The sequence below is a fragment of the Lichenostomus cassidix genome, chromosome 25 (genome assembly GCF_008360975.1).
Source record: "Lichenostomus cassidix isolate B80296 chromosome 25, HeHo_3.0, whole genome shotgun sequence".
NCBI classification, from domain to species: Eukaryota; Metazoa; Chordata; class Aves; order Passeriformes; family Meliphagidae; genus Lichenostomus; species Lichenostomus cassidix.
In genome coordinates this window covers 2168066-2194526 of record NC_139505.1, presented here as the reverse complement: position 1 = coordinate 2194526, position 26461 = coordinate 2168066, and the positions used below count along the sequence as shown (strand labels likewise).

Genomic DNA, 26461 nt, shown 5'->3' with positions numbered 1-26461 from the left:
GCGGGGGGAACCCCCCGAATTTCACTGCACCCCCAAAATTACACCTTTAATCCTCTTCCTCCTCCCTCTCCTCCTCCTCCTCCTCCTCCTTCTTCTCCTCCCCCCGCTCTAAATCCGCCTTCCCACGGAAAGGCAGAGCGTGCGGCTGGAGGTGGAAAACAGGCCCTGCCAGGCTGGGAAAAGGGGGAAAAAGAGGGGAAAAAAGAAGAAAAAAGGGAGAGAAAAGAAGAAAAAAGGGAGAGAAAAGAAGGGGAAGAGGATAAAAGAAGGGGAAAATCAAAAAAGAAGGGGAAAAGGAGGAAGAGAGAAGCAAAAGAGGAGTACAAAGAAGTAAAAGAGGAGGATTAAAGAGGAAAAGAGAAAGGGAACGGAGGGAAATCCAGGAAAAAAAGAAGGAAGAAGAAAGAAAAAGAAGGAGAAGGGAATAAAGGAGGAAGGAAGAAGGAAAAAGCAGGAAAAAAGGTAAAAGGAGGTTAAGAGGGTTAAAAAGGAGGGATAAAGTGAAAAGAGACGGGGGAAAGGGGGAAAAAGAAGGGAAAGGCAATAAAGAAGGGGAAAAGGAGGGAAAAAAGTAGGAAAAACAAGGAAAAAGGAGCATAACCGAGGAATAAAGTAGGAAAAAGCCGGGAAAACGAGGATTAAGGGAGCAAAACGAAGGAAAACACGGCGGGGCGGGATCGGAGCGCCGGGGGGGTTCGGGGGTGACCCCGGCGGGGACAGCGAGGGGCGACAACACGCAGGGACCCTCCGGCCACACCCAGGGACCCTCCGGCCACACCCCGGCCACTCCCAGGGACCCCCGGTCCGGCCGGTCCTGCCTGCCCCGCCGCGGGCTCGGGGCGGAGCCGCCGGTGGGAATTCAAACCATCGCGTTTCCTCGCGTCTGCTTAATTGTACTGCTTGTTGTTTTGTTTTGTTTATTTTATTGTATTTTACTTTACTTTATTTTATATCACTTCGTAATTTTATGCCTTAGTTTGTATCATTTAATTTGATTTTGTGTCGGTTTCTATTTTATTTATTCAGTATTTAACTTCATTCTGTCGGTATATAACAAGCGGATCTATATGCCTGTATTTATTTACTTAATTATCAACCCTGTTTATTTATCCATCTGCTTACCTATCAGCACGTTTTTACTTAGTTCAAAATATTCCTTATTTACTGACTCAACTCTCTATCAGGATTATTTATTATCTATTTTATTTACCTATGTAATTTTATTTACTTGTTTACTTATTACTTACATATTGATTCATTTATTTATTATTTATTTGTGTTATTTAATAGGTATTTATTTGTTTGTTTACAGGGGTTTCCAGAGGGCCCAACACCCCAGTTGTGGCAGAATTAGGGGCTCAGAAGATTCCTGGTGAGCTGGGGGGACTGGGGTAGCCAGGGCAGGAAACCCTGGGCAGGCTTTGTCTTTGTTTAAAAGCCAAATTTCAAATTTTCATTACTATTAAACCCCCAAATCTCCTGAATCTCCCAACAATTTGAAAGCCAACATAAAGGAATGGGGGAGAAAAAAGAACCCTTAACTAAACAAGTGAAATTATATAAAATATATATCTCTTTATTTTCCTCAGATACCCAGATTTTGCCTTCTAAGGCTGAAATTTGGGATGCAGCTGCTCCTGGGTGAACCCAGAGCGTTCCCAGGAGCCTGAGCAGACCCACCCGAGGACAACCCCCCGGGGAAGGTGTCCCATGGAGCAGGAGGGGACACTCCCTGCCCCTCCCAGCGGCAAAGGGACTCCCCAGCCCCCAGAGGAGGCTGTTGGTGAGGAAAAATCTCCGGATGTTGGCCAGGAGAGCCCAGCAGTGGACAGGGAGGATGCCAAGGAGGAGGCCAAGGAGGAGGCCAGTGGGGAAGCCAAGGAGGAGGCCAGGGGGCAATCCGGAGAGCAGGCAGTGCTGTCCAGCCCCGAGGGACCCCCGGGAAGCTCCCGGGAGGAGCCACGGGAGGAGCAGCGCCTGGAGGAGGGGGAATCCCCGCCGGCAGCCAGGGCAGAGCCCCCCCGGGCCCAGCCCCCCGCCCGGGAAGCAGATTTTTACTGTGTGAAGTGGATCAGCTGGAAAGGAGAGCGAACCCCGGTGATCACCCAGAGCGAGAACGGGCCCTGCCCGCTGCTGGCCATCATGAACATCCTCCTCCTGCAGTGGAAGGCAAGTGGGGCCTGGGGGGGCTCTGGGGGATCTCTGGGGAGGTTCTGGGGGAGATCTCCCCAAATCCCCAGGGGAAGGAGCCAGGGATGGTTCACCATCCTCTCGCTGCTCCCAGGTGAAGCTGCCCCCACAGAAGGAGGTGATCACGGCCGAGGAGCTGATGGCACATTTGGGTGAGTGGGAACCCCCACGTCCCTGCTCTGACACTGGGACAGGGGTGAGGCAGTGGGGGCTCCACTGGGACCCCCACATTCCAACTCCTCTGCCTCGCAGGGAATTGCATCCTGGCCACCCAACCCCGGGACACTTCGGAGGGGCTGCAGCTGAACTTCCAGCAGGTTAGGAGCAACCCCAAATGTCACCCAGCCCCAAAATATCCCACCCCATTGTCCCCGGGAGCTCGGGTGGCTGCAGGATTTGGGGTGGCACTTCAGGAGTGACCCCCACGTGTTTCTACTCCCTCCCAGAACATCAATGACACCATGACAGTCCTGCCAAAGCTCTCAACAGGGCTGGACGTCAACGTGAGGTTCACGGGGGTCTCAGATTTCGAGTACACCCCTGAGTGCATTGTCTTCGACCTCCTCAACATCCCGCTCTATCACGGCTGGCTGGTGGACCCCCAGGTGAGCACTCTCACCTGGCTGGTGGCTTCCATGGGGCCACAGGGTGATCCCAGGGCTGGAGAGCTCTGCGGTGAGGAGCTGGGGCTCATCCTGGACAAGGTTCCCAAGTTGGGGTTCATCCCATCGGTGGGAGACCAGGAGGTCACCCCCTTTTCCCTGCCATCCCTGCAGAGCCTGGAGCAGGTCCAGGCCGTGGGCAAGCTCAGCTACAACCAACTGGTGGAGAAGATCATCACCTGCAAACAGGCCAGTGACTCCAGCCTGGTGAGCGAAGGTAACGCCCCTAGTCCCTCCCCGGGGTCCCTGGGGGGACAGCTGGGCACCCCCAGCCCCTCCACGCCCCCGCTGTCCCCGCAGGGCTGGTGGCTGAGCAGTTCCTGGAGTCCACGGCGTCGCAGCTGACGTTCCACGGGCTGTGCGAGCTCACTGCCCGAGCCCGCGAGGGAGAGCTCAGCGTCTTCTTCCGCAACAACCACTTCAGCACCATGATCAAGCACAAGGTGTGGCCCCTGACCCTGCTGGGCTCCACCAAAACACCCACCGGGGCTGACTGTCCCCTGTCCCGTCTCCCCAGGGCCACCTTTACCTGCTGGTGACAGACCAGGGCTTCCTGCAGGAGGAGGGGGTGGTTTGGGAGAGCCTGCACAGCGTGGATGGGGACAGCTGCTTCTGTGACACCGAGTTCCACCTCAGCCACGCCCTGGGCAAGGAGGCGGCTGCCGTGGCCCCCCCGGACCACCGGCTGCAGCAGAGACAAGTGGACCAGGTAGGGAATGAGCCATGGCAGTGGGGGACACCTGAGTCCCGTCCCAGCTGCACAGGGGATCCTGCAGGGTTTGGGCTCACTGTGCTGACCCCCTTCTTTGTGCTCCTCCCACCTGACAGGATTACATGGTGGCCCTGTCCCTGCAGCAGGGTCAGGACCCCCCCTCAGTGCTCAGCGACCTGGAGCTGGCGCGGCAGCTGCAGCACGAGGAGTATCAGCAGCACCATCCTCATCCTCCCCCTCAGCAGGTCCCAGCACAGGTAACCAAGTGCCCTTCATAGACCTGCTCTGTGCTGATGGCCCTCAGGGTGTGGGGGGGTCTCTGCAGGTTCCCCCATGCCCCAGCACTGTCCCTTGTCCCCACAGGCAGGTGGGCGTCCGGCTGGAGAGCGGCGGCAGCGACAGAAGCCAGATTTGGATTGTACCCTCTTGTAGCACTTTGTGCTCGTGGGGACCCCAGAGACCTCTGAGTCCCCACTCTGTGACCCCAGGGAGATCCTGCTGGACGCAACACACACACTCACAGATGAGGGGTGACCATCCAAGGCCACCCCAGGACCACCTCAGACTTTCCAGTAGCCTTAACAAAGGGGGGTCCCACTCAGGGGGGGCTCCCTCAGGGGGTCCCACACCTCAGTCCGCGCTCCGAGACACGGGTGGACACGTGGCTGGGGGGACACGTGCACACCTCCCCCTGTTCACAATGTGGCCTTAGCCCTTGGCAAGTAAAGGACTTATCCCCCTGCACATGGATGTGGCACCCTGATACCAGTTACCAGTGGGGTCTTCTGCACTCCACGGACACGCGGTTTTGGGGGAACTGGGGGGATTTGGGGTCACGGTTCCCTCCGTACCACACAGACATGTGGATTTAGGGTCCCCGATGGGATGCAGTGGCGCGGTGCGGCCGCCAGGAGGCGACAGGGGCGAATGGGGTCTATAGGGTTCTGTGGGGGAACATAATATGGGGCGTGCATGGGGGGCTTTGGGGCAGCAAAGGGAACACACGGGGCTGTACAGGGGCATGGGGGGGCATACGGCCTGCACAAGGGTGTGTGTAGGGGCATATAAGGGGTACACATGGGGTGGGGATGAGCACAGGGCACACATAGGTGTGTGTATATAGGGTGTATAGGGCACACAGAAGCATGTGTATAGGGGGTGCATATTGGGTGCACAGGGCACACAGAGGTGTTTATGGGGGTATATAGGGGGTGCACAGTGCACACATGAGTGTCTATATGGGGTGTCTAGGGTACACACGTGGATGTTTATATGGGGTGTATATGGAGTGCACAGGGCACCTACAGGGCTTTGTGTAGAGGGTGTATATGGGGTGTATATGGGGTGCATATGGGGTGCGCAGGGCACACCGGGATCTATAGGGGGTGCGCAGATCCCTCTCGGCGGTTGATTGCTCACGCCTGGGCCCGCCCCGCGGCGGGCGCCGCTCCCCGCGGCGTTGCGGTGACGTCACTCCCGGGTTGCGGTGACGTCACTGCCGCCGCTGCCTGGCGCGGGGCGCGCGCGGGACGGGGGGGCGAGCGGCGGCTCCGTGAGGGCTCCGGGCGGCGGCTGCGGGTGAGTGCGGCCGGGGGGGAACGGGGGCACGGGGGCCTCCCCGCTCCGGGAGGGGCCTCCCGGGGGGAACCGCGGGATGGTTCCTCTCCCCCCCCGCGGCAGGGCCGCGGCCGGGCCCCTCTGCGGGCGTTGAGCGCGCACCGGAGCCATCCCGGGCCTTGATCCGCCCTCGGTCAGGGTCCGGCGGGGCCCCCCGGGGCTGCTCGGGCGGGGCCGGGCGGAGGCGGGGCCCCCCCGGGCCGCTGCGAGGGCTCAGAGCGGCCTCGGGCCCCGCCGGGGTCGCTGCCCCCCGCCCCGGGCAGGACGCGCAGCCCCCGCGCCCGGATCCCTCGCGGTCCCGGATCCCTCCCGGTCCCGTTTTTCTGTGCACGACTTAGAAACGTCAGGATTTTGTACCTTTCCGGCAGGATCGCTCCTAAAATCACCTCTGGGGGAAGGGTCCGGCCTGGCGGTGACCCCTTCCTCCACCGGCTCGGTGTCCCCGGTGCAGGGACATCGCGTAGTGCTGCCGGTGCCCCGGGGGAGAAGGAGCTGCCGGCCCTGACCGGGGCCTCACCCCGTCCTCCCACGCTCCCCTCCCGTTACCTGCCCGGGGCACAGCCCCGGGAGTCGGGAATTGCGGCACCTCCCTCCCGCCTGGCCTTGCGAAACCGGCCACGGTGGTTCCTCTTCCTCCCCCAGCGGAGCGGAGCCGCCCCGTCCCTCGCCACAATCCCTGCGCCGTGTTGGGGATTTGCTTCCCGCGGGTAGGATCTCAACCGACCCCACGGCGTTCCCCAAAACGGGCCGGTGGGAAAGGAGGGAGACCCGAGATGCGCTGACCCCGCGGCGAGGGGCGGCTCCCCCGCCTGCCCTGCCGGGGGCTGTGCGGAGCCTTTATAAGGCACAAAGGTGCTCATTGTGCCGCCAGCAAATCCCTAATCCCACGCTGGTGCTGTGCCTGGCCTCGGAGGGGTGGCGGTGTGCTCCGTGCCTCGGTTTCCCACCGGGAATTGGGTTTAGATCAACCGCAGGATGCGGACACAGCGCTCGGGATGGTAACTGCGTCGGGGGGCTTTTCCCTCCTCATCCCGCTGCAGTCCTAGGGTTGTGCCCATTCCGGTGTTAAATCCGGAGACTGGGAACCCGGTTCTTCCCTCGGGCTGGTTCCAGGGATCCGTGCTGCCGGTTGGAAGCAGGACTCGGGCCCCTGTTAATGATCACCCACTGACCTCTGGGCTGCAGGGGGCAAAGTCCCTCGGTGCCAGAGCCGAGGGCCGGCCGCTCCGAGGGGGATTTCACTAGGGCCTCCCTGGGAGCTGAGGTGCAAATTGGGGTGCCCAGTGCAGCCGGAGTGTGGGAGACAGACCGGGATGGGATCAGGCGTCTCCTGAGAGATGCCAGTGCCCTGCTCACCTCTCCCCCTTTCCCTCCCCCCAGCATGTTTCAGACCTTGTACAGCTATTTTTGGTGGGAACGGCTCTGGCTCCCGGCAAACCTCACCTGGGCCGACCTGGAGGACCGGGATGGGCGAGTCTATGCCAAAGCCTCTGACCTGTACATCACCCTCCCCTTGGCCTTCCTCTTCCTCGTCATCCGGCACCTCTTTGAGACGTGAGTCCCTTCCCTGGGGGTGGGGATGGATCCTGAGCCCCTGATCCAGCTCTCCCTGTGCCTTGGGGTCTGTGGCTGAACCCTGGGATGTGGCACCCTGTCCTCAGCCTGGCTGGGGATGCCCTGGGGGCACCCTGGGGGTCCTGATCCCCCCAAACCCATGTGCCCCCTTTCCCCTCACAAACACGTCTTTGTGCATCCCCCGCCCTTACCGGGCGTTTAGGGAGCGATTTGTTGGGCAAACAATGGGAACAGACCCGGCTTTGTTGGGATGGCAAGAGAAGGGGGGGGGCCGCCTTTGACGGAGCAGGGACAGCTGTGACAGAGGGACCTGGGGGGTTCCTTGTGGCAAAACCCACCTTGGAGAAGGCACAGCAGAATGGGGAGACCAAGGCACTGAGTGGTTGTGGTTCCATGGGTGGCTTTGATGGGGCCAAATCACGCAGGTGACAGCAATGAGGACGTTTGTGTCTCCCCCTCCTTCCCCAGGTACGTGGCCACCCCCCTGGCTGGTCTCCTGAATGTCAAGGAGAAGATCCGATTGAAAGCTACCCCCAATGCAGTGCTGGAGAAGTTTTATGCTGCCACCACCAAACACCCCAAGCAGGTGAGAGCTTGGGGGTCCCCAGGAGGTGCCTCGGAGGGTGAGGGTGGCAGAGCCAGGGCTGTTTGACATGCTGGGGCTGTCCTGGTGTCCCCAGGCCGACGTGGAGATGCTCTCCAAGAAGAGTGGCTGCACCGTGCGCCAGGTCGAGCGCTGGTTCCGCCGCCGCCGCAACCAGGACAGGCCCAGCCTGCTCAAGAAATTCAGGGAGGCCAGGTGAGATCCCCCCTTCCTGCCTGCTGTCAGTGTCCCTCCACCCTGGGGGCCTCTGGGGGCATCTGTTTGGTCATGAGCTGCCCTGGAGGGTGGCAAATGCGGGGTCCAGGGCCAGTGGGTCCGTCCTCCTCCCTCCTGCTCCCCGGTGCCCGTCTGAGGACCGTCTGCTTCCTTTTTCCAGTTGGAGATTCACCTTTTACCTTATTGCTTTCATTGCTGGCATGGCTGTGATAGTGGATGTGAGTATTGCCCCCCCCGCTGCTCCCCCAGGCCCCCCCAGCCTCTCTGACTCCTCTCTCTCCCCTCCCCATCCCACAGAAACCATGGTTCTACGACCTCCGGGAGGTCTGGAAGGGATACCCCATCCAGGTGAGCACTAAATCCCATCCTGGCTGCTGCTGTTCCTGAGCAGCAGCATTAGCAATGGCAGTTGGGGGTGCAGGAGGGTCTCTTGGCACTAATGGAGGTTCAGGGGGTCCCCACGGGACCCAACTGGTGCTCACAGAAGGGGACCAAACCCCTCTGGGGGACACAGAGGAGCCCCCCAACCTGTCTGTTGCCCCCAGAGCATGCTGCCCTCCCAGTACTGGTACTACATGATTGAGCTCTCCTTCTACTGGTCGCTGCTCTTCAGCATCGCCTCCGATGTCAAGCGCAAGGTGGGGGACTCTGGGAGGGAGGTGGGAGGCTCGGGGACATCTTGGCTGGGTTTTCTTCACCCTCGAGGTGGGCAGGAGGGACCAGCTGGGAGGATCTTGGGACACGGAGGGGCTGTGGGATCCAGGCTGCTGTAACCCACCCCGTTCTTGGGCTCCCCTTTGCTTTGGACACAGGATTTCAAAGAGCAAATCATCCACCATGTTGCCACCATCATCCTCATCAGCTTCTCCTGGTTTGCCAACTATATCCGTGCTGGGACACTCATCATGGCCCTGCATGACTCCTCGGATTATCTGCTGGAGGTTGGTGTGTCCCCCTTCTCTGCTGTCACCACACCCCCCGTTGGGTGTCCCCTCCCCAGCTCACCCCTCTGCCCCCCTAGTCTGCCAAGATGTTCAACTACGCCGGGTGGAGAAACACCTGCAACAACATCTTCATCGTCTTCGCCGCCGTCTTCATCATCACCCGCCTGGTCATCCTGCCCTTCTGGTGAGCTCTGGTGGGGAGCAGGGGGAAACTGAGGCACAGCCTGGGCGGGTCTTATGGGGGGTGGGAGGCTGGTTCTGCTCCTAACAGGAGTGGCTTTTCCCCGCAGGATCATGCACTGCACGGTGTTTTATCCGCTGGATCTCTACCCCGCCTTCTTTGGCTACTATTTCTTCAACTTCATGATGGTGGTGCTGCAGTCGCTGCACATCTTCTGGGCCTACCTCATCATCCGCATGGCCCAGAAGTTTATAACTGGAAAGGTGAGAGGGGACCTGGGCCCACAGGGCTGTCACAGGGGAATGATGCACTGGGGGTGAATGGAGGATGGGGCTTTGCAGGGGAGACCCCCCAGATTCTGAATCCCGACTGTACTTGGCTCCCCAAATCCTGAAGAGCCCTTAGTGGCAAGAAACTGCCATGGTTGCGATGGGGAAACTGAGGGATGGCATGAAAATGGGGGGCTGCTGCCTGAACCCCCTTTTCTTCTGCCCACAGGTGGTGGAGGATGAGCGGAGTGACCGTGAGGAGACAGACAACTCGGAGGAGGAGGAGGAGGCGGCCAAGAATGGGCCCCTCTCCAATGGCCACCCCGTCCTCAACAACAACCACCGCAAAACCGACTGAGTGCCCCAGACCCGAGAGCTGCCACCTCCTGCCCCCGGCCCGGCCCCTCCGGCCGCTCCACACCGAGACCCGGAGCGCCCGCCGGGCCCAGACCCCTCCGGAGCGGGGCCGCAGCTCTGCCTCACACTCACCGTTGGTGCCCTTCCACCTCTCACCTGCTGCCTTAATCCACTGCGGTTCCCCGGGACCAGCGGGGATCCCTCCGGGATGGCTCCCATCCCACCGGGATGGCTCCTTCCCGCCCCGCAGCCCCTCTGATTGGCTGTGGCCAAAGAGCTCAGCCCCAGCCCCTCGCTGGGCTCTGTGTTATTCCCACTTTCCCAACCATTCCTTCACCGGGGGAGGGAAAAATCCCCTTTCCCTGACCTATGTCCGGCTGGAAAAGCCGGCTCAATCCCTGCTCCACCAAACTGGGAGGGAAGAGCGGGGAATTCCTGGGTGTTATAGTGCCTAAATGATGGGATGACACTATGGAAGTACTTGGGGGAAGGAAGCTGCGGGATTGAGTCACTCCTTGTGTCTCACAGAGTTTAATCCTCTCATTTCTCTTCGGTAAATGGATTTTGAGTCTCTCCCTCTCCGTGGCCTCTCCCAGCTGTAACAGGACAAATTTCCAACTGATTTTTCCTTATTTCTTTTCCTTTTCTTTCTATTTATTTGGAAGACAGAAAGAGCCGGGCTTGGCTGTGTCTCGTGCATCCCCCCAGGATGCCGAGAGACTTCCCAGCACGGAGGGGTGGGTGGGAAAAAGGACCATTAACCAATGCCAGACCAAAACGTGTTTTGTTGTTCTTGTTTTTTAAAAAAAAGAAAGAAATAAAAGGTTAAATATATTAAAAGTTAAAAAACTAATAAACTTGGGTAAAAAAAATACAGGATTTGGCCATATTCTGTGGGTGGCACAATGGCTGTGGGGCGAGGGAGTATTTTGGCACAAATCCTTTAGGCAGTGCTAAAAATGGGCAGAGCTGAGGATTTTGATGTTTTTTATATTTTTTTTTCTCCTAAAAGTTCTCCAAGTCTTCAACCCCAGACTGGACCATAAGTTTGGGTTCCCTGAGGAGCTGCGGCCCCGCTGGGATGACAAAGCCTCTATTCAGGTGGATGCTCGGGATGGAACTGGAGCTCCAGGAGGCCCCAGAAAGGTTTTATTTTACAAAGAAAAAAAGGTTATTTAGCAGGAAAAAACCCAACAAGCATCCCTTGTGCAGAGCTGCAGGAGCTGGGCTGGTGTTGGCTGGGGGGGCTGTGGGATGATTGGAATCTGCTCCACCACCCCCGGATTGAGGCTTTCCACGTCAATAATGTGAGATTTGATCCCAGTTTGTAAAACTTTGCCTCTTTCAACCACTTGTCAAAGTGGTTTATTGAACTGTTTGGATCTGCCCGTGTGCCTTCCCCCCACCCCGCAAAACAAAAAAAACCCAAAAAAAAATCCAAGCCCCATACCTGGAACTGTGTGGCTGCCAAACCTCGGTGATTTTCCACATCGATCTGTGTCCAGCAGCTGCATGGGGCTGGCAGCTGCTCCTCCCTGCCCCAGCCCAGGTGCCCAGAGCCACTTTGGGCTGTCCCAGCTGCCACTTCAGGAGTTTAGGTCAAACTTGGGGCTTTCAGTGACATTCTGGGAGGGCTGGGGATGGGAAGAGGCATCAGATCTGCTTCCTCAGGAAAATTCCAACCCATTTGTCTTTGATTTTCCCACGTGGAGGGTTTAAGGAGTGTTTGTTTTGAGGAAAGGTGAAAGAAAGGTGAAAACGTGGGAGCTCCTTATCCCTGTACCTGGGCCCATTCGCCTCTGGCATTTTTCCTGCAAGCCCCACAGAAACAAGGATGATGGCAGTGGTTCAGTCCTGCTTTTTCAGGGCTCTTTGCTGTGTGTCAAGGTCAGGGTAGGTTGTTTTTAATAGAAAAACACACTTTTATTGCTTTGTAGCAACCAAAAGATTCTTTACAACAGCTCACAGGTGAAGACAGATACTTATTTTTTGTCTTTTTTCGCTTAAATTCTATAAATCCAGATTGGTCCAGTCTTCCAGGGATTCTTTCCACCATCCTCTCTCCCACTTTCAAGGCCTCAGTCCCAACCAGGAAGTACTTCCTGGGAATACTGGGGAAGTGTTTGCTGCTGGAAAAAGGAGGTTTGTGCCTTAAATTCAGTGGAAAGCTGGAAGAGAGCAGGAAAAGCTCCTTTCTTGCGGGAACCTGTTGTCTTGTGGGATAACTGGAGTGTCTGGAAGGTGGGAGAAGCCCAGAGGTTGGGAATCACCCCCAACACAGCCAGAGTCCGTTCCTGCTCCATGTCCATCTGTGATTTTCCAGGTGAATGGGACAACTGAGAACCTCTTGAGAAGAAACTTTACCCTCACTGAGGGAAAGTGAGCACCAGGCCTCTGGAAAAGTGGGATCCGTTGGGAGCAGGGATGGCTCAGAGCAGTCGGCCCCGGCAGTCGATGGCCCCGCAGCAGCACAGCAGCTCCTTGCCCTCCACGCTGCCGACCTCATAGTTGTAATCCCAGGTCAACTCCGTGCCAGCTCGGATCCGCCTGGGAAGTAAAAAAACCACATGGGATGGGTGAGACTATTCCAGAAAAGAGGAGAAATTGGATGATAGAAGGAAGCCACACTTCCATGTGAGTGCTCCAGGACAAGGCTGAGGCAGCCAGAGAGAAAGGGACAAAGTTCCCTGATGAATCATTGCCATGAGGACTCATGGAGGAGCAGAGAGGCATATGGCAGGGATTCACCACCACTCAAAGATTTGGGACTCAAAGAAGCTGGGAATTTGGCTGCTCCATGCTTTACTCTGTGCCTTGGGAAGGTGTAAAACTGGTGGAAATCACACCAGGATCTCCAGCACAGTAGAGAGGATTTCACCTGACACCAAGGTTTTCTCTGGTGGGAAACTGGGAATGGGGTTTCCAGGAGCAGGGAACACCCAGCCCTGGCCATGGAGTCAGGTCCCACCAAGGCCCAGGAACCCCAGCCCTTCCCAGCACTCCAGAACTCACTTGCTGGCGAAGAAGGCGACCCAGGGGAAGCGAAGGTCATGGGTGTCCACGAAGACATTCTGCACGAAGAGGTTTGGGGTGCAGCTGTGCTGTAATGGCAACAGGGAAGGGCCTGAGCTGCTGCCCGGGCAGGGAGGCTGAGCTGCCAGCTCTGAACGCAGCCTTTATAAACAAGCAGCATTCCTGGTTTGCCCGCCGCATCCAGCGGAATCCTGCTGGAACAGGCTGCACGCCCGGGGTGAGTCATAAGATCCACACTCAAAGGTAACGGGCTCTGGAAGGACTGACTGGGCTGTTCCTGCTCCCACCAGGCCAGAGCAGCTGCTGTTTCACTCAGGAAGGTGCATCATCCTCCTAAACCTGCTCTTTTCCCACTTTTCCTGTTTTTAGCTAGTCTTGGGGAGGAACAGCCCCACTGAACAGCCGGCTCACCCCCAAGGTGTCCCTTTGCCCGACTCACGTTGAGGTAGCGGCCCAGGTTGCCTTCGAGCTTGGCATCAATGATGTAACAATTCTCCTCCCCGTCGTAGAACTGCCGTGTGCTGCGGCGCACAGGCCCTGAGCTCTCGCCCTTGTCGGCTGCTGCCAGCGGCGTGGATTTGATGGCAATGCCGTGGGTGGATTTCAGGGCGAAGCCTCGGGTGGATTTCACAGCCACCTGTCTCTTCACGGGACCTGCCATGAGATAGGACCTTCCAGCAGAGGAACCCAGGGCAGTGCTGCCCTGGCCCCTGCTCATCCCCCTGCTCCACTCAGGCAACAAACCCCTCAGATCCAAACTACCACTCCAGGATGGCTCCTGCAATCAACCCAGCCCAGCCTAGAGACTCATCACAAGCCTCACTATTGCTTTTTCTTATGATACCCAAAAATATCTGGTTTTGAGGAGTAGATTTTGCAGTTTGGTCTTGCCAAACATGGGGAAAGTTCTAGCCTCAGGTGTCGGACACAGTAGGAGTGGCTGCTATGGCCTTTCCTGGTGCTTTCCAGCCAAAACTTCCCACCCTCAGCCCTCATCCTGCCCCTCACCTGACCCAGATGATGCATTTTTCTTGTCCTCCCCTTCCTCCTCCTCGGATCCTGAGGAGATGGTCTGGATGTCGTCGCTGTCATTGGCAGTGCCCAGGGCCTGCCCTGCCAGGGCCTGTCCGTTCTCCCCGTCGCTGTCAGTGCTGCTCGACAACGTCAGCACGTCCTGGGGACAGCAACAGCTCCTGGTGTGCATCCAAGCCTCCCTTTTCCCCAGGAATAAGGTGCTCTCCTCCAGCACACCCCCCTCTGCTCCAGGAAACCCTTTGGAAGGGGACACCACATCCCACAGGTCAGTGTTTGAACACCTGTGGGATTCTGGGGGCTGCTGTGTTCTGCTTGAGATCCTAGAGCATTAGGTGCTCAAAGGAAGAAGACCCCAAAAAACAAGGATTGCTCCCCAGGAAGGCTTTTCCCAGATGGCTCTGCCAAATGATGGGTCCCAGGTGTGAAAACCAAGGTGCCAAATCCAATTCAAATTCCACTGTCCTGCAGGAAATCACATCTACAACCACAAACCCCTTGCTCCACTGGGAACCAAAAGGCAGAAAACAACCCAAAAGAAGGTTCAAGGTTGTTATGGAAGCAGTTTGGGGGAGGCTCCTCCCAGCTGGGGATCTCACTTACATCCGAGGGGGGCGGCAGGGCCAGCGATCGCCGGCGGCTCTGCAGCAGCGCCGTCCCACTCATCGGCCTCCGGATCCCCTCCAGCTTGGGGGGGCACGGGTTGTAGCCATACCTCCTTCCCAGGTTGCTCAGCCTGTGGAGTCAGGAGAAGAGGAAGTCACATTTGGATTTCCCAGGAAATTGTCCACAGGCCAGGCACAGACAGGAAAACATGATTTCAGGAATCTTACCCGGGAATTTTGGTCGATTCTTCAGGTTCCTGCAGAGGGAAGAAGCACAGAAGATTGGAATCTCCCTTCTCAAGCACTCTCTAGGCTTTCTTATAGAAATGCTCCCCAAAATGCCAGCCCAGGAGTGAGACGCTGCCTGTCCCCCCACTGAGTGTGACACCCAGCTCTGCTCACATCGAGCAACTTTTGTAGCCTCTTGTGCCACAAACCCCCTCCCTGGGAGGGGAAAAGCACCTCCCTGTCCCACCAGAGAAGCCAGGGAAGCTGAGCACAGGGACATCCAACAGCCCCACAGTCCCCCAGATGTTCTGTATGGGGAGAAAAGCCACTGGAGTAGAAGCACATCTCTGCCTTTGACTCTCCCATTCCCACATCTCTCCCTCACCTCTTTCTTGGCTGCCTTTGCCTCTCCATTCAGATCTCCCGGGGTGGGAGCACAGCCCTTCTCCCTCTCCGCAGGGATCTCCATTTTCACGGCCTTGGCTTCTGTCCCTTCGCCCATCCTGAAGGACGAGGTGCCGTCGCTGTCCTGGAAGCTCTCAGGCATGCTGTTGGAGCTCAACCACGAGGCCACTTTGTTCTTGGAGGTCTCCTCAGATACAGGCAGCTTGCAGGGGGGGAGCACCGTGGGTTCATCGTGGCTGAGAGGCCGTGTGAGCCCTGAGTCCTTGGACGCTGTCTCCGAGTGGCCGTGGTCGCGCTGGCCGCGTGTCTGCCGGCGTGTGGCATAGCTGCGCAGCACTGAGCTTGTGCTGAAGTTCTCATCCTTGCAGAAATTGTCGTCAGAGCTGTCCTCATTGGATTCCTCCAGCTCCTCCGTGCCTGTGTTCTCCTCATCATCGTCATCCTTAAGGTCCACACCGCTGTTGTCTGAGGAGCACTTGGCATCGCTCTCATAGCCCTCCTTGAAGTTCTCCACACTCTCGATGTGGTCCAGGTTGGCAAAGTACTCATCACCCATCTCCAGCCCCTCTTTGTCAGCAAAGTCGTCCGTGAGGATTTTCCCTGGTGGAGCAGAAAACAAAGTGTGAGTTTTCTGGGATGACATTTGATTTTATCCTTTCCAAATCTCACTGAGGAGAAAACAGGGATAACACCACTTTATTCCAAAGCTCGGCTGGGAAAGGACAACATGATTCTTGAACCAAAAACCTGAGGCTTGTGGTTGAGCTAAAATCAAGGTTTTGAGCGTGGAAATCTCTACAGAGCAGCTCAAGCAGAGCGTTGGAAGGGCTGGAGGTGACAGAAGAGCACAGAGGCAGCAGCTCTGGCTGTGCCCGTGGGTGACTCCATTGCAGAGCCAATGCAACCCCTGCGCAACTTCTGCATCCCGTGGGCTGTGCTGGGCAGAGCAAGCAGGACTGGGCTTGGGTCACCTCAGGGACAGCCCGGGGCACCCAGTGCATCTTGTGACACTGGCACTGCCACCACGAGGGCTCTGCCGTGTCTTGTGCCAGTGTTGAGCAAGTTCGTGGGCTTGGCTTTCACCCTCCAGTCCCCAAAATAGGCATGGTAAGAGCTTCACAGCCCTCTGCAGAGCTTTGGAATCATGGAATCATTGAGGCTGGAAGAGCTTCTGAGTCCAAGCATTCCCCCCAGCACCATCGCTGAGCCATATCCCCAAGTGCCACATCCACATGTTTTTGAGCACTTTCAGGGACAGTGACTCTACCACCTCCCTGGGCAGCCTGTGCCCCTGCCTGACCACCCTTTCCAGGAAGAAATTTTCCTGAATGTCAATCTTAAACCAACCCAGGGAGTTGTGGAGAGCCAGATCTCCCCAAGCCTCCTTTTTCTCCAGGATGAACTCCCCATCTGCCTCAGGAGTTCTCCAGATTTTTCTCCTTGTGTTTCAGCCCCTTCCCGAGCTCCATTCCCATCTATGGCCACCCCCTGTTCCTAAGAAGAGGTTTGCACGTGCAAGTTGAGCTCCCACCTGCATAGATACAGACAAAGGAGCCCTTGGCGATGTCATCGAGGCAGCGAATGCCCCAACCTTTGTTCTGGGTCTTGAAGAGCTGCAGCCGCACCTGGAGGCCATGCTGGACCAGGCGGTTGGTGCACATGTTCACATTGCACTTGCACCTCTTGTTGCACTCATAAACGCTGGAAGAAAGGAGAAGGGTGACAACTTCCAGGATAAGGAAACATCCCAAAGTCTGTGGCTGTTGGCTCTGCTGGGGTTATGCACAGAGAATCCAGAGGACCAGGCTTGGAGCAACCCTGTCTCATGGAAAGTGCCTCTGCCCATGTTCCAGATGGAACCTTCAGGCCCCTTCCAACCCAAACCATTCCACAATGGGCAGGAGAACCAAAACCAGAGGCAGGTGGTCACATCTGCATTGGAACACCCAGGATCAATTCCCTCTCTGATGGAATAATGGGGCTGGTGCTTGTGAGGGATCTGCTCACCCTGTTGGGAGACATTCCTCCAGCCGCTTGTGCTGGTAGCCCGAGTTGGGGTTGATTTGCCCTCCGGGGGTGCAGCCGCTGGCCTGGATGGTCAGCTGGTGACAGGCACACCTGGATCTGCACAGAGACATAGGAAAACCCATGAGTTACACTTCTCACATCAATCTGGAGACAGGAAAAGAAATCACATCTTTAGGCAGAGATGGGCACAAAGTGTTTAACTTCGAATCAAACCAAGAGAAGTTGTGGATTTCTCATCTCTGGAAGTGTCCAAGGCCAGGCTGGATGGAGTTTGGAGCAATCTGCGATAGAAGATGTCCCTGCCCATGTCAGGAGGAACTGGGTGATTTTTGATGTCCCTTCCAACCCAAACCATTCCATGATTCCATGAAACCAGCAACGGACTGACCTGCACGGGTTTAAATCCCAGAGCAGATCCATCTTGGGGTTTTCCCCAAGCACCTCACACAGCCCCAGTGCTGTCCCCTCACCCATCAGTAGTCACTTACTTGTCTCTGCAGCCATCCTTGCAGTCACAGCCCACGAGGAATTCCCAGCTGGTGTTGATGTACACCCCTTTGCCAGGGATCCGCTCCTTGCTGTAGGCCACCTGTGGGGGCGGAGTGTTGTCGATCTCGTTGACACAGGACAGGGGCACATCCTCCTTGCCCTTGGTGATGTCAGCGATGTAGTAGTATGGCTTGTAGGGCTGGAACTTCCGATCCACCAGCACGTAGGGATCCAGGCAGAACATCTCCAGGAACAGGAAGTCACAGTCCGTCTCGAAGAGGTAGCGCTCGATCTCCTGCATGGAGCGCAGGCAGAGCCCGCAGGGGGTCTTGTAGAGGACGTGGAATCCCATCTTGCGGTTGACGCGGCGCCGCGCCGTCATCCGGCGGAAGTCGTAGAGCAGCGGGATGAGCAGCGGGTTCCGGCTGCGGTACTGGTCGCTGCGCATGGGCCGCACCCGCGACAGGCACGTGTAGCTGCACACGTGGGGCAGGTAGAAGAGCTTCTCCAGCGGGGCCCGGTAAGATGGCTCGTTGGGAACGCGATCCATCATTCCGTGGAAGGGTTGCAGGGGACCACTGCTGCTGCCCAGGAGACTGCAGGGAGAGAAGAGATGAGCTGTGCAGGTGGACAGAAGCTGGACACAACCCCAGGTAGGCCCAGCTGGGCGACAGCACCTGGCTTGGACTGGCTACAGTGTGACCAGCAGGGCCTGGGAGGTCAGGCATTGGAAGGGGCTGCCCAGGGAGGTGGTAAAGTCACCGTCCCTGTAAGTGCTCAAAACACCTGTGGATGTGGCACTTGGGGACATGGCTCAGTGGTGGCCTTGGCAGTGCTGGAAGGACTCCACAAACTCAGAGGCTTTTCCAACCTCAGTGATTCCACCACTCCATGATCTGAGCTGCTGAACCCCCAAGAGAAACACACAGGCCCCACATGTGTCCCAACATCCCAGACTCAGGAGGATTCATGGATGTGTCCCAACCAGAGCTCTGCTCACCGGTGCTGCGGGGCTGGGAGGGCTCTCCCGGCTGCCAGGGCATCACCAAGGATGGGGGAGGCTGGGGAAGAGTGCCCAGAGCCCACGGAGCCAGGACGGAACGAAGTGCTTTTCTTGGCCACCTGCTTTCTGCCCTGGGCCAGCTGGTTGTCGGAGCATCTGCAGGAGGGAAGAAGGAGGTGATTTGGAGCATAGAAAAGTAACCAGTGGAAATCAAAATCACTGCCCTATTCAGAATTCAGAAACCCAGGAGAATCCCAGCAGTATTTTTTTCCTACTAAGTGCGAAAATCAGCCCATTTCTGGCTATTTCTGCCACAGGAATCCCACAACCACCCTAAATTTCAGAACTCAGCTACTGCTCAAAGTGACTTCTGATTTTGAAATAGGGCAAGGGTAACAAGGATGCCCAAGGCCTTCATCCCAAGAAGCTGGACAAACCAGGCCATGAAGAAACCCCTGGATTAGTAGAAACCAGAGTTTCCAGAGGCTCAACCAGGCCTGAGTGGGAGGAACAAATCCAGAGGATTTTCTTGCAATGACTAAAGAACAAGGTAAGATTGTGCAAGGGAATATAATAACATCCCTGATGAAAAAGCCACTAGAAACTCAAAAAATCCAGGTCCTCAACCCATTTCAGGGGTTTTCAATCAACTCCAGGAGGTTTTCAACCCATTTACACCAATAAAACAGACAACCACCCCAAACCAGCTGCTGAAGAGGAAAAACAGTGAACTTATTGGGGAGAAAGGGAGGAGACAAGGAGAGCAGGAAGATATGAGGGGTTTTGCCAACAGCTCCCTGAAAGTAAAGCATTGAAACACATTTCACAATTAAGAGCAAGAGGAAAACTGGGCTTAAACCAGTCAGAACTTGTGACAGCACCGAGAAGAACTTGAAAGGGGGAAGAGACCCCGGCTTTCCTCAGAGGAAACAAAACACCAGAGTGAGGAGACTGTTCTTTGTTTTAATAATCTGAAATCCAAATGTTTGAACCCCGCAGCATCCCTGGGACCATCAGGGACACAGACACGGCCAGGCCTGTGCTGCTTCCAGTCCTTGTTCAGCAGCTGCCTGGAGCAATTTGGATTTTAGGGCAGGGAAGCAGCTGCATGAAAACCACGTCCTAAAGCCAAGCCCTCTGTGGGGAGAAGGAAAAGACTCCTTGTAACCAGTGCAAGGCCTCAATACGAAGGGATTCAGTGAAGATGGGGCTGCAGGTCCAATTTGGTCATCTTCATGCCATGACATTGGCCATGGTCCTGGGGTGTCTCAGTCCCAGCTTGGCTCTTCCCTGCACATAGGGGGCCTGCAGGGGTGGGAGCCTGCTTCGGTGTCCAGCCCCTCTTCTGGGGTATGGAAAAGGTTATGTTGTTGTGTTTTCCGTTCCCAAATCCTGGTCAGAGTAGCACGGGGGAATGTTTCCAGGGGTAAATTGGGTTATATTGCACTGCTGCTTGGAGAGGAGCCCCCCGACACCCCTGGCTCAGGCAGGTGGGATTTGAGCTGCTGCTACACCTCGAGAGCCTTTGGGGAGTAAAGATTGACCTCCTGCACAGGCTGCTCACAGCTGGGACATATCCTGCCTCCCTCGTGCCCCACGAGCAGGGCACAGTCACAGCAGAAGACGTGCTGGCACGGGGCCAGGCGGCCGTAAATCCGAATGGGAAATCCACAGTGCTGGCAAAAATGAACTGGGAGAGCCTCTCCCTCCCCTAAAAAGTTCACGAGTGCATCCCCAGGTTCCCTGGTGTCCTCCAACATGCTCCCTTCATCACCAAGCCGAGTTCCTCCTTCCTCCAGGCCTCCTTCAGCCTGCGGCTCCGGGAATGTCCCCCTTGGGCCCCTGGCAGCGGCTTGGCCGTGGATTGCTCCGTGCCCACCGGGACCGACCACTGATCCCGAATTCCCAGCGAGGTCAGCGAGCAGGTCAGTCCAAGTGGAGGGACACAAGGCAGCCGGGGGCCAATGCCTGGATCGTGACACGAGGGAGCAATTCAGATTTTGGGAACAGAAGATGCAAAGGTCTAATTTGGAAAGGCAAGTGCGAAGCTTTAGCCCTGAGGAGGAGTATTTGGCTCGGGGAGTGTTGGCTCTCAGCTCCCGCCCCCAGTCATTCATCCAGCAGCTTTAGGAAAGAGTTTTCCCCCAAAATCATGACTCAAGCTATGGAGGAAACCTGCATCTGAGGATTCCTCTGCACAGAAAAGGTGGTGCCTGAGAGAGCTGAGTGCTGGAGAGAAGCAATGAGGTGGAAGGTGCTGGAAGTGACTCCAGTACTTACTCCATCTCCGCAGGCTGAGGAGACGTGGGACGTGCAGCTGGTGGCTGCTCTGGAGTCTTGTACTGGGGACCAGCTCCCGCTACATCCTGCGTGTACTGGACCACAGGGCCCTTGCTCCTCACAGCACCTGGCGGGGAAGGTGAAAAACCAAAGGGTTAACAGGAAAAACCCCTAATGTTATCCAAAGTTGGCTGCACGGGCTCCAAAACACTGATTTGTGCCTGGAAGGAACCAAAACTGAGGTATTTGGAATCAATGGTGGGTCATCACTGGGTTTGGAACACATCAACTCCCTCAAAAATTCTGGTCACATCACCCAAGTGCAGTTTGGTTTTATGGCATTATTCCAGGAGAAAAATCCCAGTGGAAATCTAAATCTATGCCAGAGGAAAAAGAACCTGGAAATCTAAATCTCCCATGCCAGGGGAGAAGAAAAAGACCCACTGGAAATCTGCAATCTCCTATGCCAGAAGGAAAAAAGAAACCCAGAACCTGGAATTCTGAAATCTCCAGGAGTTCTGCTAAAAAACCCACCAAACCCAGTTCAATCTCAGGACCTAAATGAAACCAAAAGATGCCACCAACCAACATTGGGACGAGTCCTGGTTTGCCCACTTTGCTTCTTTTCCTGGGTGGAAGCCGTGGAAGTTTTCATGCTGAACATGGGCTCGAGGCGTGTGGAACCTCGATAAATCCACTCACAACGCTTATCCTCCTGAGGGAACGGGAAGGAAGCATTCACAGTACCCGTGGGAAGAGCTTCCTGAGGTGAGACACAAAGAGAACACAAGGAGACAACAATGAGTATTGACAAACAGCAGAACCACACAATTACTTATGCTAGAATCTCTAACTAGGTATTAGGGAAAATTTCTTCATGGAAAGAGTGTTCAGGCCCTGGAAGACTGACCAGGAGTCAGTGTCCCTGGAATTGTCCAAAACCCCTGTGGATGTGGCACTTGGGCAAATGGTTCAGGGAGGGCCTTGGACTCCAAGATCTCAGAGGTTCTTCCAACCTCAATGCTTCCAAGATTAACAAGGAAAACAGCTGATCAGATCCCCAGCCTCAAATTTACTCCTAATGGGAGAAAGGAAATTCCTACCAGGAACAGGATTTTGACTAGACTTCCATCCACTTCTTCCACCCTGGATTTCCACCAGGTTCCTTCCCATTCTGTTTTGATCAGCTGCCCATTCTTTAGCAGCACCATGGGCCGGTTGGGGTAGGCAGTGATGTATTCCTCAATGAAATCGCGACAGGAAACATCCTCAATGTCTTCCCAGGCTTTTTTCACTGTTTGGAAAGGGGCATATGGGAGAAAGGGAAGAGGACAAAACAGAAAGATCATATATATAAAAATCCCAGGTGGATTTTTACAGCAGGTCAATCAAGGGGTGATCCTGAGGGGCTGGAATGTTGATGGTGGGGCATCCCGAACCGACCCTGGCAATAAACCAGGATTTCAGATGTCTTCAGGCTCAACACCAGAGGGGACACACCCGTTTTTGGACCCAGGCTCTTCCAAACACCCAAAACCTCTGCAGGCCAGGAGGGACAGGGATCACTCACATGGCCGGCAGACCGGGTACAGCTCCCACTCCTTCACGTACGACGCGTAGCCATCATCAAAGAAGATCAGGAACCTGGAAAACAAACGGGAATTAGGAATGGGAGTTGAAGTGAACACGGCTCTTTCTCCTCCTGAAGTGTTCTGGCAACACCACTGCCACTCAGCCCTCCCAGGGCTCCTATTTCCTCCCACTGTTTCATGCCTCAAGGAGTCCAGACTCAACATTTGGGTGATAATTTGAATAAATTAGCAGGTCTAATTCCTGACTCAGGGCCATGAGCAAGAGTGGAAGCTCCACCCTGGATTTCAGAGATAAGAAAGAAGAAGAAAGTCAGAATCACATGCCTGGAGAGGGCACAATTCAGCACCTGAAAGGTATTCAAATAAACTTTTTTTTTGGCCTAAAACAAAATAAACAGAGATGGCGACACATGACCATGGGAAATAAAGAATACCTGTCTTTATTCTTGACGTTGGGGGTCTCAGCCACAATCCCAGCATAGAGCCACATCTGGTTGCCATCCTTGTACCTGGCCACCACCCTCCTGCCCACGTGGTGCCTCTCAGCACAGGGGTGGTAGTCATAGGCAATGTGGTTGCCTGAGAGCAAGCTCTTTCCTTTGTTATCAAATTTCACTTTGTATTTCTTCCCAGCACCTGAAAACATTTTAAGGCAAACACAATATAAATAAAGGTAAAAATAAAAAAGCTGAGTGATTTCACGCCAGAAATCCAATGCTGTGGGTCGCTCTGAGGTGGTTTATTCACAATTAACTCAGAATTTGTTGAAAAACCTTTCATGAATTAATTTGGAGAGTGAAGCAGTGGAGGTATGTTGCTCCCACAATCCCTTCCAGGTGAGATCAGCTGCTCCAACACCTTTTAATCCAGGTTTCCCACCCAAAACCCCAGGAAAGCCCCATGCATGGCACATACCAACCGTCTGGATGGCAATCAATGTCCCCTTGTGCCACGTTTTCGTTCTTTTTTTCCCCAAAATCCTCATGCCCACTTTGAGATCCCCATCGGTGTTGAGATCATTCCCAGGGACTGTGGGGACAATGACGGGCTGGGCAGTGCCAGAAGATTCCTGAGGGGGTTGTGCATCTACCAAGGAACAACAGCAGAAAGTCAGTTCTAAATCACCCAAAGCTCCTTTTCCTGGCACACAGGTGGAAGCGCAGTTCTGGAAGAAAAATTCCTGCTTTCCTTCCCCTCAGGCAGCTCAAGTGCCTCCCTTTTACTGGATGGAAACAGCTTGAAGAAAAGCAAGAATTTGAAATCAATATACCCTAAATTAAAACAGCAATTTGGAATCAATAAATATGGAGCTTTCCAGCAGGGAAACTGGACCATTGTTTTCCTATTTTGGGAAGTAAAGGCCCAGGGCCAGGGCACACAGCCCCTGGAAATTCCCACACCTTTTTGTGCTTCCTGCAAATTCGTTTTCTTGTTCACAGCATCCATGAATTTCGCAACATCCCGGGCAGATTTCCTCATGGCAACCATCGCTTCCCGCAGCTGGAGGAAAGAGAAGGGAAGGGAAACATGGAGAAACTCATGGTTTTTTGCGCCAAACACAACGTTGGGTCCCAGGAAAACCCCAGATGAAGAATCATCTCTAGCTAGGGCCTCCTCACTCACCAGATTCTGATCCTTGGAGAATTTGGGACTGCTGGTGCCTGTGTGTGAAGAGAAAACAGTAGTTTTAAAACCTTTTTGGTGCTAAAAATCCATCCTAATTAAATCACAAAAAGAAGAGGGAACAGGCAAAAGAGTCCATCCCAAATCCCTGCCAGGAAATCCACCCAAACAAGGCTTTTCCTCAGCCATCTTTCCTCATGTGGCATCATAATGGAGACAACAGTGAAGGAGCTGGGAAAAGGGTGAAATCCCAGTTTGGGACTCCACAAATCCAGGAACATTAACAGGATCTGGCAGATGTTCCCCACAAGCTAAGAGCATTCCCTTATCCCGATCCCTCCCATGGCACACTTGGAGACACTGAACTGCGCTTCCAGCCTGAGTCCACGCTCATGACATCATCGTCCTCCTCGTCTGGGATCTCAATCACTTCCGTGGCTGCTGGAGCCTCATCCTCGGAGCTGCTCTCCCGGTACTGGAGGCCCATCATGGAGTACAACTCCTTTGCCAGCGTCTCGCACTTATCGATGGCCCTGGGGGAGGGAAACCAGCTGTGCCTCCTGGAATTCCACAGGAATGACACCTGGCCACAGCCAGCTGAGGGAAGTGTCCGCAGAAGGGTTTAAAGCCTTGGGGGGATAGTTGTCACTGTCCTTCATTAGCCACACACACCGTGGGTCTGCCCTGAAGGGAACAGGAACACCCCCCCACATCCCTCTCCTCGGAATTCTGGCTCACCTCATGGCATCATCGATGAGCTGGTCAACGTGGGCCACCTCCTCCTCCTTGTGCCTCATGCACTGCTCCAGCTCCTCCAGCTGCTGCTTCCGCTGCCTCACCCACTCAGAATTCTCCACTTCTTTGTCGATGATTTCCTGGAGCTCCTCCATGGAGATTCCCAGCTCCTCCATCACCTCCTGCTGCAGTTCTTTGATGTCCTGGGAATCCATCTCTGCCACACCTGAGGACACAACAGGTAATGGGAGGCAGGGGAGGAAGAGGAGGTGAGGAAGGGGAGGACGGTGAGGGAGGTCATGGGAGCTCCCCCACCCTTTCCTACCTTCCCCTCACCCTGCACTACCCCGATTCCCCTCACAGCCCCCCGGTCCCCTCACAGCCCCTCCATCCCCTCACAGCCCTTCACAAACCTCCCGGTCCCCTCAGAGCTCCCCAGCTCCCCTCAGTACCGCACACCGGGTCCTTCTCATCCCCTCACAGCCCAGTCCGTCCCGCTGCCCCGCTCACAGACCTTCACAGCCCCCCGTTCCCCTCAGCCCCGAGGCTCCCCCTCAACTCACCGCCGCCGGTCCCGGGGAAGCGGAGGAGAACCGGGGGGGGTCCTCTGGGGCGCCGCGTGACGTCACTTCCTGCACGCGCCGCCGGCGCTGCTGCCCTCTGGCGGAGGGGCGGAGCGTCCCGGGGCGATGTCCCGAAATTCGGGAATAAATCGCTCCGGAATCGGGAATTAACCGCGGTCCCGGGAGCACGCCCGGCTCCGGAGGGTACCAGGGCTACAAATACCGGGAGTTTGTTCCCGAGGCGGCCCCGGAGCCCCTGGACTGGTTGGGGCCGTTGGGGCCGTTACCGAGCGCCCGGCGCTGCGCGCCAGAACGTTCCTTTAACCGCCATCTCGGAGGGGTTTGCCACACGATGGGCTGGAATGGGGGCCTTCGGGGGCATTGGGGCCCTTGGGGTGATAAAGGGGAGCAATGGGGGGCAGTGGGAGTCCTGGAGGAAGGGGGGACCCAGGAAGGATTGGGGGTGCTGGGGGTACTGGCTGCTCTGAGGTAATGGGGCCTGGGTGGTGCTGGGTGGGCCGGGGGCTGCTGGGGGTCCTGCGGGGCTGGGGCTCGTTGGAGGATCCTGTGGGGTTTGGGGGTCCCGGCGGATTTTGAGGGGTTAGTTGATGGGCTCCTCCTCCCAGGTGGAGGTGGGAATGGCGCTGTAGGGATCCACCACGAGCCGGGCACAGCGCACGGTCATGGCGAGGAGGAAGAGCCCCAGCAGCACCACGAAGGCCGTGGCCACTCCTTTGTCCACGTCCAGGGCGGGCAGCACCGTGGGGGTCTCCATGCAGAGACCCTCAGGTGTCTCTTTCCCAGCTCCAGAGACTCGTCAGGTGAGTGTCCCTTGGCTCCAGGGACCCTCAGGTGTCTCTTTCCCAGCTCCAGGGACCACTCAGGTGTCCCTTCTGGGCTCCAGGGATCCTTTGGCGTGTGTCCCCTGGCTCTCAGGTTCCAATGACATCCCTGGGGGACCAGAATGGGGGGTATTCATGGGGCTGAGTGGTCAAAAACACCCCAAAAAAGGGAAAATATGGCCTTGAGTCCCCTCTGCTCCTTCCTTACCTCCCGGTGGCCAGCGCTGGGTCTCTGTCTGGGCGCTGCTGGCTCCAGACCTTCATGAATTCTGCAGGAATGTGCTGGCATCACCTTTCAGACACAACCCAAGGGATTAAATTCCCACTCTGCACTCCTTCTCCCATCAGGAGGAGGCTCTGGGTCCCTTCACAGGTCTTTCTGGGGGCTTGGGGTGATTTCAGAAGTGTTGAGGAGGATTTACTTGAAAATCCAACAGCCTTGCTTGTGAGAGTATTTGCTTATATTGGAATAAACTGGGAAAAACTCTTGGAAAATACATTGAACTGAGCTGCATATTTGCATCTCGCAAGACAATGTCATGACAAACCCCAGAACACCCAACATATGCCAAAAATTTTCGAGTTTCTTTATTTTCCCTCTCCAAGAAAAAAAAGTATCACTTTCGCAAGACAGTGAAACTTTGACATCCCATGAATATCCCTGGGTTAGGCTGTG

General features: G+C 55.8%; 4 protein-coding genes across 9 annotated transcripts; 2 read left to right on the top strand and 2 right to left on the bottom strand.

The window, feature by feature from the left end:
• Window positions 1-322: 322 nt before the first annotated feature.
• On the top strand, window positions 323-4308 carry MINDY1 (MINDY lysine 48 deubiquitinase 1). Of its 3 annotated transcripts, XM_085082363.1 has the most exons (12): window positions 323-462; window positions 1313-1372; window positions 1590-1851; window positions 1888-2169; window positions 2285-2342; window positions 2443-2507; window positions 2637-2795; window positions 2967-3069; window positions 3153-3295; window positions 3370-3561; window positions 3681-3821; window positions 3928-4308. In XM_085082363.1, exons 3-12 carry the CDS (start codon window positions 1711-1713, stop codon window positions 3994-3996), a joined length of 1353 nt encoding a protein of 450 aa, XP_084938489.1. In that variant the 5' UTR covers window positions 323-462; window positions 1313-1372; window positions 1590-1710; the 3' UTR covers window positions 3997-4308. The 3 variants fall into 3 exon arrangements, with proteins under 3 accessions (XP_084938489.1, XP_084938487.1, XP_084938488.1); XM_085082361.1 differs by having other exon boundaries at window positions 1590-2169; XM_085082362.1 differs by lacking the exon at window positions 323-462 and adding an exon at window positions 497-893 and having other exon boundaries at window positions 1590-2169.
• Window positions 4309-4996: 688 nt separating this feature from the next.
• Window positions 4997-10150, top strand: CERS2 (ceramide synthase 2). Of its 3 annotated transcripts, none has more exons than XM_085082375.1 (11): window positions 4997-5142; window positions 6562-6735; window positions 7225-7342; window positions 7437-7555; window positions 7737-7794; window positions 7874-7924; window positions 8122-8214; window positions 8389-8517; window positions 8598-8704; window positions 8811-8964; window positions 9200-10150. In XM_085082375.1, exons 2-11 carry the CDS (start codon window positions 6563-6565, stop codon window positions 9326-9328), a joined length of 1131 nt encoding a protein of 376 aa, XP_084938501.1. In that variant the 5' UTR covers window positions 4997-5142; window position 6562; the 3' UTR covers window positions 9329-10150. The 3 variants fall into 3 exon arrangements, with proteins under 3 accessions (XP_084938501.1, XP_084938503.1, XP_084938502.1); XM_085082377.1 differs by lacking the exon at window positions 4997-5142 and adding an exon at window positions 5545-5888; XM_085082376.1 differs by lacking the exon at window positions 4997-5142 and adding an exon at window positions 5952-6445.
• A 1075-nt stretch (window positions 10151-11225) lies between these two features.
• SETDB1 (SET domain bifurcated histone lysine methyltransferase 1) lies at window positions 11226-25064 on the bottom strand. Of its 2 annotated transcripts, XM_085082334.1 has the most exons (22): window positions 24944-25064; window positions 24384-24606; window positions 24012-24178; window positions 23646-23683; window positions 23423-23522; window positions 22938-23108; window positions 22457-22658; window positions 22001-22074; window positions 21534-21724; window positions 21016-21193; window positions 20431-20557; window positions 18148-18306; window positions 17147-17743; window positions 16638-16754; window positions 16162-16331; window positions 14611-15230; window positions 14226-14254; window positions 13996-14128; window positions 13369-13534; window positions 12800-13014; window positions 12340-12428; window positions 11226-11874 (listed from the first exon to the last, which is right to left on the bottom strand). In XM_085082334.1, exons 2-22 carry the CDS (start codon window positions 24593-24595, stop codon window positions 11757-11759), a joined length of 3873 nt encoding a protein of 1290 aa, XP_084938460.1. In that variant the 5' UTR covers window positions 24596-24606; window positions 24944-25064; the 3' UTR covers window positions 11226-11756. The 2 variants fall into 2 exon arrangements, with proteins under 2 accessions (XP_084938460.1, XP_084938461.1); XM_085082335.1 differs by lacking the exon at window positions 22938-23108.
• A 21-nt stretch (window positions 25065-25085) lies between these two features.
• CTXND2 (cortexin domain containing 2) lies at window positions 25086-25799 on the bottom strand. Its single transcript, XM_085082405.1, has one exon. It carries the CDS (start codon window positions 25716-25718, stop codon window positions 25545-25547), a length of 174 nt encoding a protein of 57 aa, XP_084938531.1. The 5' UTR covers window positions 25719-25799; the 3' UTR covers window positions 25086-25544.
• Between the last annotated feature and the right edge of the window lie 662 nt (window positions 25800-26461).

Excerpts from the sequence above, each read along its gene's own strand:
- MINDY1 (XM_085082361.1), top strand. The coding sequence starts at position 1,711 with ATGGAGCAGGAGGGGACACTCCCTGCCCCTCCCAGCGGCAAAGGGACT. Across the intron at positions 2,508-2,636 it reads TGCAGCTGAACTTCCAGCAG|AACATCAATGACACCATGAC; the intron begins GTTAGGAGCAAC and ends ACTCCCTCCCAG. Across the intron at positions 3,562-3,680 it reads AGCAGAGACAAGTGGACCAG|GATTACATGGTGGCCCTGTC; the intron begins GTAGGGAATGAG and ends CCCACCTGACAG.
- CERS2 (XM_085082375.1), top strand. The coding sequence starts at position 6,563 with ATGTTTCAGACCTTGTACAGCTATTTTTGGTGGGAACGGCTCTGGCTC. Across the intron at positions 7,556-7,736 it reads AAGAAATTCAGGGAGGCCAG|TTGGAGATTCACCTTTTACC; the intron begins GTGAGATCCCCC and ends TCCTTTTTCCAG. Across the intron at positions 8,705-8,810 it reads CTGGTCATCCTGCCCTTCTG|GATCATGCACTGCACGGTGT; the intron begins GTGAGCTCTGGT and ends TTTTCCCCGCAG.
- SETDB1 (XM_085082334.1), bottom strand. The coding sequence starts at position 24,595 with ATGGATTCCCAGGACATCAAAGAACTGCAGCAGGAGGTGATGGAGGAG. Across the intron at positions 14,129-14,225 it reads GAATCGACCAAAATTCCCGG|GCTGAGCAACCTGGGAAGGA; the intron begins GTAAGATTCCTG and ends CTGACTCCACAG. Across the intron at positions 13,015-13,368 it reads AAATGCATCATCTGGGTCAG|GTCCCGTGAAGAGACAGGTG; the intron begins GTGAGGGGCAGG and ends ATCTCATGGCAG.
- CTXND2 (XM_085082405.1), bottom strand. The coding sequence starts at position 25,718 with ATGGAGACCCCCACGGTGCTGCCCGCCCTGGACGTGGACAAAGGAGTG.